The 9877-nt window shown below is 42.1% G+C and overlaps 1 protein-coding gene across 1 annotated transcript; it reads right to left on the bottom strand.

The window, feature by feature from the left end:
- Window positions 1-1620: 1620 nt before the first annotated feature.
- On the bottom strand, window positions 1621-8238 carry TTR (transthyretin). The gene is made up of 4 exons (XM_008569615.1): window positions 8137-8238; window positions 6907-7037; window positions 4419-4554; window positions 1621-1876 (listed from the first exon to the last, which is right to left on the bottom strand). Exons 1-4 carry the CDS (start codon window positions 8212-8214, stop codon window positions 1769-1771), a joined length of 453 nt encoding a protein of 150 aa, XP_008567837.1. The 5' UTR covers window positions 8215-8238; the 3' UTR covers window positions 1621-1768.
- Window positions 8239-9877: the final 1639 nt, after the last annotated feature.

The following is a 9877-nucleotide window of genomic DNA, read 5'->3' on the forward strand; positions in this document are numbered from 1 at the left end:
ATTGATTTTGCCACATATTTTGGGAAAGCTCAGTACATGTTAAAAAGTACAAATCTATATAGCATTCTTTTCAAATTTCTTGCTGTGTCTGCATATGGCCAGCTAGAGGGTGGCAAGATTTTAGATTTGAATTTGGAGGAAAATGGAAAGACTGCTTAGGTATGTTTAGGGTAAACCATGTGTCTGACCCAGGTTTTACTGGAGAAGCCTGGTTGGAGATTACCTGCAAGCAGTGGCTATCCTGCCCCAGCCACGTGGGGATGACTCATGTCCAGGTTCCCCTCAATGGATCCATGTGGACTTTAGGATAAATTTATATGCCTAATGATGACAGATAAACCAGCCTTCACTCCAGCCTCATTTCCCACGTCTCCCAACCTTGCTATGGAAGAGATTGTTGTTGATCAACTCAGATTAATGCTCCTTTTCCAGAATGTAGAGTTGTTCTGGGAAATGACTCCCTACCAGGGACGATATTTCTCAGTGCATCTAGAAGAGTCCATATAATTAGCTCCAGCCAGTGAAATGTCAGTGGGACTCATATGTGACACTTCAGCACAGAGGGGCTAATACCACATTCTCTCTCCCCTCAGTCTGCTGGTTAGGTGTCACCTGGGTGACTGTGAAGACACAGGACTAAATCAGACTGGGTCACTGAGTCACCATTTGGAGGAAAGCCACTCTGAAGAGTCTCCAGGGCAACAACTTCTGTGTTGGACCTGGCATGAGTGAGAAATGAATGTTGACTTTGTTGAGCCACTGAGATTTCAGGTTGTTTGTTATAGCAGCACAACCTAGCCCACCTTAAGACCCTTACCCTTCAACATTCTGAATCACTGTTTCCTCAACTTGCCAAGTTGTTTAACTTGACCTGACCTTGCAATCTCTATTTTCTTTGTCTAGAATAACTTTTCCCTTTTCTACCTAACAAACTACCAAGACTCAGATTAAGTGACATCTATGCTGAGTCCTTCTCTGACTTCTCCAGGCTGTTGGCTTCTCTCTCCTTCCTTCATACTCTTGCTGTGCCTTGTACCATAGCCTCTGTCAAACCACGATGACTAGTTATCGTCTCGCAAGATTGTGAGCTCTTTAAATAAATGTAGGCACTAGGTCTCATTCTTTATATTCAGAGCACCTAAAGTACCGCCTGGTACATGTTCGTTCTCCAATATGGATTTTGGATTAGTCTAAGTAAAGTGGGTGTGTGAGGGTTCTTTGGTTACACCCCTTACTCTGCCGATTGCAGGACAAAGCTGGTCTGAACTAGATCAGAGGTGCTGAGCTGCTGCAGTGCATCCTGTTGGAGCTGCACTACTCTTGAAATCAGTAAAGCACTTCCAAGAAATGCTCAGAGTAAAGAAATGGGCCCTTAGAATTTGTCTTTTGCTATTCACTGAATGTTACAGGCAAATAAAGCATTCTCATGTTCAGAATGTGTTTTTAATGGCTGCAGATCATGTGCTTTGCTTATAAGACATTGGAAATTTGGATCTCTCCCAGAGTTCTGACCAGAAACTTTCCAGAATTCTTTTGCTTCTTTGTAAAATTTGGATTTTTCCCCACAGAGGGAACAAGGAGGGAATTAAAAAAAAAAAATCAAATTCAAATGAAATGGGAAATGCTTTAACAGGAATGTTTTATTGTCTCTGCCTGAGTTTCTAACATAGCTTATAAAGTAAAAACACTGCTTTAGTAAAAATGGAATACTATTGGTTCCATAAAATCCTGTCCCTCCTCCTTCAAATCCCACTGAAGGAAAAGTCCCTCATTCCTTGGGGTTGCTGATGACGGCCGTGGTGGAATAGGAGTAGGGACTGAGCAGAGCTGCGATGGTGTAGTGGCGGTGGCCAGAGTCATTCGCTGTGAACACCACCTAAGAGAGAAGACAGATCCATTTCTAACAGAGCCCAAAAAGCATGAATCACAGGTAGAGACACCACTGGAAGTCCAGTGCAAAATTAATTATTTTTATTTTATTATCTCATTTTTTGAAACAGTTTAAACAAAAAGCAAAGATCCAAATATGCTGGCAGGCTAAGCCTTCAGAGCCCTGTGCAGTTTTTAGAACAAGCGTTCTTCACTCCTGACTGTATGGGTCAGGTCTCTGGTTTTGCAAATTCACACCAAGAGGAAACCATAGAGAACCTAAAGCCTCTTGTCCATTTTGGATTCAAAAAAAGTTAGGGATAATGTAAAAACTGGTGTCCCGTGACTGAAGACCTGCTGAGAATGGTGACTGCCAATTGCACCACAGACTTAGAGACTTAGAATTTTGGAGCTGAGAGGGAACATGCTTCCCATTTAATAGAGAAGCAAACCAGACTTCTGTGTTAGTGTTTGCCCAAGTTTATACAGTGACAGGGCCTGGAGAAATACCTTTTGTCCCAAATATGGAAAAAGGAAACCTGGATTACTTAGGGACAGGAGGAAGAAAGATCTGAGTGAACCATACTGAAAACAAAAGTAACGTCAGGACCAGAGGAAGTGAGAATCACCTAAGAATCTCTCTGAAAGAGAAAGGGCACCCCTGAAGGCCACGTCCCTAGAAGCAACTAGGGAAAATTTCTTGTCTCTTATGGTGACATTGGCCTCCAGTCCCACTTGATTCTTTCTAAAAATTGTAAAAGGCATAATCTGTGATTAAAAATCCATGAAGTGAAGAGGCCTAATAGTTCGAGTTTCAGTTTCTGAATTTTTCTTGGTACGTCTAATATGACTGCCCTAGTCATTGACCAGGGAAGAGGTGACTGGTGCTGAAGGACGGCAACTTTCTGGGGTCTTTATCAGAAGCAGCCACAGGAGAGGAGCTCATGGCCAAAGCCACCACACACCGTCACTGAAGTGAGGCATTGGGACTCGCGCTTCGCTACTTGCTCTCTTGTTCCCCATGTCCTTTCAGGCTCCAGTTGGGCTCGTGGTCCTGCCTAAGGTCTGACATCAGTCCCTTCCCTTCCCTTCCAAGGACAGGATGTCTTTTCACTTCTGAATCTTTAGCCTCTAGCAGAGTGCTCAACATATGAAGGCTTCATGTACAAAACATTTGTTGAATGACTACTAAAAAAGTGACTAGCAGACAAGGAAGCTCGTATCGAATGAACAGGAGCGACACGTCATGGGCAGTATGGTAGTGAATCTGTTCAGATGGCCCCATCAGGCTGAGACCCAGGGCAGACAAGGTTTCCATGGCGGCCAATCCAGGGCTCAAGGGTAGGGGCTGAGACTATAGACTCTGTGGTGGGTGACATCTGAACCCCACACCTGCTCTGATCAGCCTCAGTGTCTTGCTATCTGGCTGAGGAATATTCAGAAACATGCTTTTTGGTAGATAGGGTTCCCCTGGTGACTTGTGAGCCCCAGAAGTCAAACAAGCACCTATAGTTTTCCTGGTAACATTGTCTACTAAAAGAACTGTTTTATGGCAATTGAAAGTCTCATCCATGACTAATCCAGAGAGAATGGTTCCCTTTCATGATGAGCTATTTTTGATGGAATTAATTGATCATTAACTCTGACCAACGTGTCTGGATTCTATTTCCATGACAGCCATCTGTGTTAAATGACTTAAGAAATTAAGACGAGGAGGAGGCAGGGAGATTGGGCCCATGTATAATTGTTGGAGGATCTTTACCACCGCCTAAGCAGAGGAGTAGAGTGGGAACAAAAGGTTACAAATGTGGCTTTCCCCCCAGCTTGGCTTCTCACAGGGAAAAAGTTTCCTGAGGCACACCGTGAGACATCCCAACACCGGGCCCCGGTGGGAAACATTCCTGCTCCTCCACTGACTAGCCACGTGACCTTTGACAAGTTATTTAGCTTCCCTGTCCCTCACTTTCTTCATCTGTTAAATGGGGATAATAATAGGACTGACTTTGATGGGTCATTCTTGAAGATTAAATAGGTTAAATACAGAAAACACGTGTCTGGCACATGATGTGTACTTGATAGATGGTATCTGTTGTGTTTCCATTATTATTTTGAATATATTTTCTACGTATGCATTGCCAAGAATCACTTATCCAAACCTCTGGGGGAGCCAGATATGTTAAGCTGTAGAGAAGTAAAATGGTACATCTCTTTTTGTTACATAACACACTAAATGGTGTCTGGAGGGCTCGCCTCATAATCAAACATATTAGTATTTCTTTAGCAAACAAATAAATATTCATATGAAGTGGAATGAATAGACTATAAATGTGTCGTGTAAGTTCAGATCATGTTACTAAGTAAGTTTTCACCAAACTTAGAACAAAGCTTGCTTCTCGGAATGTTGTAGATTTCTGGTTGTAGAATGGGAAAGGGAACCTGTGCTCGTCAGAGATTTCTTATGACATTTCTGTGGCATGCTATGTGCAAACTGTGCATTTCCTGGGATTAAAAACAAAAACCAAAAACAACTCAGGGGTCTATTCACTCACCTCTGCATATTCATGGAATGGGGAGATGCCAAGTGCCTTCCAGTAGGATTTTGTGTCTAATTCCACTTTGTATATCCCTTCTATGAATTTCTCATCAGTTGTAAGCCCATGGAGCTCTCCAGATTCACTGGTCTTCCTACAAAGTGCAAAAGTCTAGGTTATGCATGAAAGTTAGGCATGAAGGGAGTAATGGCATGGCAAAGTGACACCACACACACACACACACACACACACACACACACACACACACACACGTGTTTGTGTGTATGAGTTTGTTTATATGTGATATATATATATAGGAGAGTACTTCAAAAAGTTCATGGAAGATGCAATTAAAAGATAATACAAATCGTTCCATGAACTTTTTGAAGACTCCTCGTGTGTGTATACACACATGTGCACACACACACACTTATATGTATTTTCCCCTCAACCAAATCAAGAGGGGAAAAACTCTAGTAATTGTCTGAAATTAAATGGCAAGAAATTTGTAGAAACTTTTCTAAAAAGCTCATTGTAGGGCCGGCCCGGTGGCGCACTGCTATAGTGCGCCGCTTGGGAAGCGTGGTGGCGCTCCCGCCGAGGGTTTGGATCCCACATACAGACCGGCCGCTCACTGGCTGAGCGAGGGGCGGGAGCAACACCGAGGGTTGCGATCCCGTGGCCGGTCCCGGTCCGGTACGGGCGCGACACTGAGGGTTGCGATCCGTTGCCGGGCACTAAAAAAGACAAAAAGGAAAAAAAAATAAAATAAAAAGCTCATTGTAGATTTTTTTTCTCTTATGAGAACAAAGTACAGATATAATGTTTACTTAAAAGAGTCCTGATATTCAGAGTTGGTGGTTGCAGGAAAGTTCAACTGTCCCTGGAAGTGGCCGGAAACTGTTCTAATTCTGCAGTTTCCCAGGACAGCAGGGGCTCACTCCTATCCCTCGTGGCATGAGGGTACCTTTCAGAAATAGCATTGTTTGTACACACAGTGAAAAACCTAAAGCACAAAAAGAGCTGGCATCTGACTCTTCTCTTTTATATATTTCTTCTCTTGGGTAACTTTTTGCCAACAACAAATACCAGGCAACTTCCATTTCCATATAAGTACCAGCTCAATAGTTGAATGTTAAAAATTGTTCTCCTAAAACTAAGACAGATAAAAATGGAAGTTGTTTTTAGTGACTCTGACCATGCCCCTCCCTCCTTCTTTTTTACACCCTTTTTTTTTTTTTGCTCTTGGTGTAAGAAAAATGATTCACAAGGACATCTGAATATTTTTGGCGTCAATTCTATCTCTTGCTTCGAATTTTCTCATAACCACTTTCCGTGTTGTGCTTGGCATTTTGTATAAATGTAAATTAATTAAATAAAAACTCAGTTAAAACCATACCAAAGGAAATGGTTTTCCCAATGATGCGTGAAGAATCATAGTGGAGTTTTGGGGATTCAATTAAAATTCAACAGAAATTCTTCTGTCAGGAGACATAAATAAAAGTTTGTTTTCTGCTTGTTGTTGAAGTTTTCTTGGTTGCTCTTTCTTTTGACTAGTTTGCTTAGGTTTACTAATATGTTTTTTTTTTTAAAAAAAAATCTTGCGGCCGGCCCGGTGGCGCACTGGATAGTGCGCCGCTTGGGAAGCGCGGCAGCGCTCCCGCCGAGGGTTCGGATCCCACAAACAGACCGGTTCCCGCTCACTGGCTGAGCGAGGCATGGGGGCGACGCTGAGGGTTGCAATCCCGTTGCCGGTCCCCGGCCCGGTGCGGGGGCAACACTGAGGGTTGCAATTGTAAAGCAGCGAGTGAAGGTGAGAAGTCACTTTTGCACTTAATATCGGCTGATTGCAAGATTAGTCTGTTGCTATACTTTGCCTTATGTGTCCTTCTCATCTGTTTTTTCTTACTGAGCTCAACACCCCCAGCCTTACACATAGTAAGTGCTCCAAAGTGTTTAATAGACAAAAGCACTGGATTCTGGATAATCCAAATAAAATACAAGCAACTGCCTTTTCAATGCTGTCACTCAATTCCTGTCCTCTCATTAAAATAAACACACACTACATCTTTCCAAAAATTCTAGGACAAGGACTCTCAGCTTGGGTGTTACCTAGGGGCACCAGGGAATCCAAGAAACTTCTGAAATTATGTATCTGTTTTTGTATGTGTGTATGTATGTTCGTTTTTCTGAGCATAGCGTATATAGTTTTTATCACCTTCTTAAAGTGGTCTTGACCCAAAAGGATTGCAAACCACTGCCAGGTAGAGAAGTTACTGATTCCTTTCCCTACCATCCACGCTGAACGATGCTCAGCTTCCTCGTCACCTCCCAGCTAAGCAAAGCAAGAAGAGGACATCCTTCTCAGGGCACATTTGACCTCTGCCCATGTTTTCAATCTACTTGGAGATACTTTTAGTGGATGATGTGAGACTCCATCTAACAAGTGGAGGGGTGAACAGGAAGGTGTAATCTAGTCCCAGAGCAGGGCTCTTTGGCCCCTTACCCAGAGGCGAATGGCTGCCAGGTCTCATCAGCAGCCTTTATGAACACCTTCACAGCCACGTTGACAGCAGGACTGCCTCGGACGGCATCAAGGACTTTGACCATCAGAGGACACTTAGATGCACCAGTGCCCTGGGTAGAGAGAAGACAAGTGAGAAGTCAATGAAATTGGTCAGAGTGAAAGGATTGATTCTTTACACTGTTAGAAATCTGGAACAAAGCAGGAAGTACATGCTGATTCCATTACCAGTAACATAAGTGTTGACAATTAATGAGCTTCCCTACTCAGTATAACACAGACATAATTGTTTCCAAAGCAAGAATGGTTTCTGCTTCCAGACATGCTGCTATCGACCAGAGATATGTCTAATGAATTTTAAGAGAGAAAATAGGCCCTCTGAGAACAGTTGCTTTGTTAAGCCTCTCCATTTGAGTGGAATTACCGAAAAGACATAATGTGCCATAGGACCAAATAGTTTTTCCTGAGATCATTTTAGTCAGTTGTTGCTGTAGTAATTTCCTTTGACTAGTTGTTGTAAAATAATGTCAAATTACTTCCTGACCCATTTTATAGTATTAGTTAATTTTTCTAGAGGATTCAAGAATTAGATATCTGACTAGAACATTGTTCACCAAGCATTTCCAGATTAATCAATAAAGACTTTTTTTTTTTTCTGACCGGTAAGGAGATAGCAACCCTCAGCATGGTGTGGTCTGCACCACACTCAGCCAGTGAGTGCACCGGCCATCCTTATATAGGATCTGAACCCGTGGCCTTGGTGCTACCAGCGCCACACTCTCCCGAGTGAGCCACGGGGCCAGCCTGATAAAGACATTTTGATTGGATAAAAGTCTAGAATATAATCTCATGAAGTTTGCCCCTCAGACAAATTTTATAAAGGGATGCCTTTTTGAGATTAAGATTAATTGCTTCATTAATACTGTATCTTTATTTCTATCCTCCGTCTGAGAAAATTGATGTACCAGGCATTGCAACCCCAAAGCAACAAAGCAACAGGGGAGAGGAGAGTGCCATAGACCCAGCCCCAGTTCAGTAAGCTCTGTAGAGCTTCATTCTTCAAAGTTTGAATCAATGAAACTAAAAATAGATGCCGGATACCCTTTTTCCCCTAGTAGCCAAAGCTGGTTGGCAAAGCTGGAAGAAGTCATTTCTGCTATCTAGAATACATCTGAAAAACATGGAAGGGACTTCACAGAATCAAACACTCACCGCAGGGCCAGCCTCAGACACAAATACCACAAATACCAGTCCAGCCAGGCAAGGGAGGAGCAGACGGTGAGAAGCCATTCTGCCAGGAACTAGTGGCCTTCTGTGATGGCTGCTCCCAGCTTAAGGCTTTTATACTCACTTCTCCCAAGCCAGGCTGCTTATCCCTGCCAATCTGACTCCAAACCTGCTGATTCTGATTATTGACTTAGTCAACAAAGGGAGAATAAGTAACCCACACAAATAAGAACCTTGTCTAGAGAGATTAGAGCATCAGAACATTAGTTGTATGCAATATTCTTAACAGGTCATTTGACCAGCTAGGTCACCACAACAAAACAAAAATAGTCTTTTCCCTGCTTGGCCAGATGCTGCAACATTCTCAGGATTTTTTTTCCTTACCTATTTCTATGCATGTTTTTCATTTTCTATACATTTTTTTCTTTCATTTTAGATGACAGAGGCAAGTCATAAAAATTTATTTTACATTGAATGACATGTGGCTGCACAGGCTTAAATACAGTGCAGTAGAAAACATCATTGCACTTGATATATGTCCGTGAGTCAACAAGGAAAACCTTTGGCTGTACTCACATTTTAAAAAGCCCGTGTTTTAGCCAAACTAAGCCATTTGGAAGCTTTACTTAGTTAGCAATTTCCTCTCAATTTTTTTTGTTCATGTATGTTTTGTCCAGATAGGTTTCATCTCAAGTTGAAGAATAATGGCATATTTCAAAATAGCATTGATGAGACCAAAATATACAGAACCAAATCTTTTACTGTCTCCTGCATTGGGCCTGCAGGAACAAGGCTAGCCAGCTGGCTTTTGTCAGAATCAAAATTTTTGGAAGAAAGTAGAGATGACCATGAGAACTAGAAGCCATGGTTTACAACAGATTCTCTTCCTTTTGGCCAACTTACAAGTCCAGACATAAGGATCATTTGATGATTCATTGATCAAGTACTAATGTGTGTGTGTGTGCATGTGCACGTGTGCATGACTTAGTTCATGGATAAATTAGACAGGTTTTTGTCCTTAAAGACAAATATGTAGAAGATATAGAGAAGATAAACCTTTTGGACAAATGCATGTCAAGGGTGGGTCCAATTTGGAACTCTGAGAGCTAGGGGAGCATTCACGTAGCTGACAGACTCAGGTTGGAAGAAATTAAAAAAGAAATCATGAAGGATAAGAGTTTTCAGGAAGCAGTGGAACGGACAGGAAAGAATTCCAGGAATACAGAAATGTGCAGAAGACTCGGGGAGAGTGGGTTGACCACAGGAAAGCACTAGCAATGGCGTCCTATAGCTTCAGAGTCTGGTAATGAAGTAGCAGTGGGAGGAGTTTTGAACTTGGAGTTGGATGATCTGAGTCATCCAGTTCCTAACTCTGCCGCCCCGTTTTCTGGAAGACCTTTCGTGAGTTATTTAATATCTCAGATCTCAGATATTCAGCTTACTGATTTGTAAGATAGAAATACCTACTTTTCTACTTCAAAGGACTGTTCTAATAACTTTTAATATTAGATGATATGAAAACATTTTGTAAACTGTAAACCACTATTCTGGTGTAAAAACATAATTGTAATATAAGTTGGCTCTGCATCTATGCCTAAGGAGAAAATCCTTTCTCTTAACGTTTCTAATATATTGTCATCCAATATTCCCTTGATCCTTTCCCATTGCTCAGAACCTGGACAAAGAGCCCATTCTATGACTATGAATCCTAAACACTTGAAATTTA

Source organism: Galeopterus variegatus, unplaced genomic scaffold, assembly GCF_000696425.1.
Source record: "Galeopterus variegatus unplaced genomic scaffold, G_variegatus-3.0.2 Scaffold520, whole genome shotgun sequence".
Taxonomy (NCBI): Eukaryota; Metazoa; Chordata; class Mammalia; order Dermoptera; family Cynocephalidae; genus Galeopterus; species Galeopterus variegatus.

Coding starts and splice junctions, on each gene's coding strand:
- TTR (XM_008569615.1), bottom strand. CDS start 8,214: ATGGCTTCTCACCGTCTGCTCCTCCCTTGCCTGGCTGGACTGGTATTT. Junction 4,555..6,906: donor TGGCAGCCATTCGCCTCTGG/GTAAGGGGCCAA, acceptor TGCACTTTGTAG/GAAGACCAGTGAATCTGGAG. Junction 1,877..4,418: donor CATTCCATGAATATGCAGAG/GTGAGTGAATAG, acceptor CTTCTCTCTTAG/GTGGTGTTCACAGCGAATGA.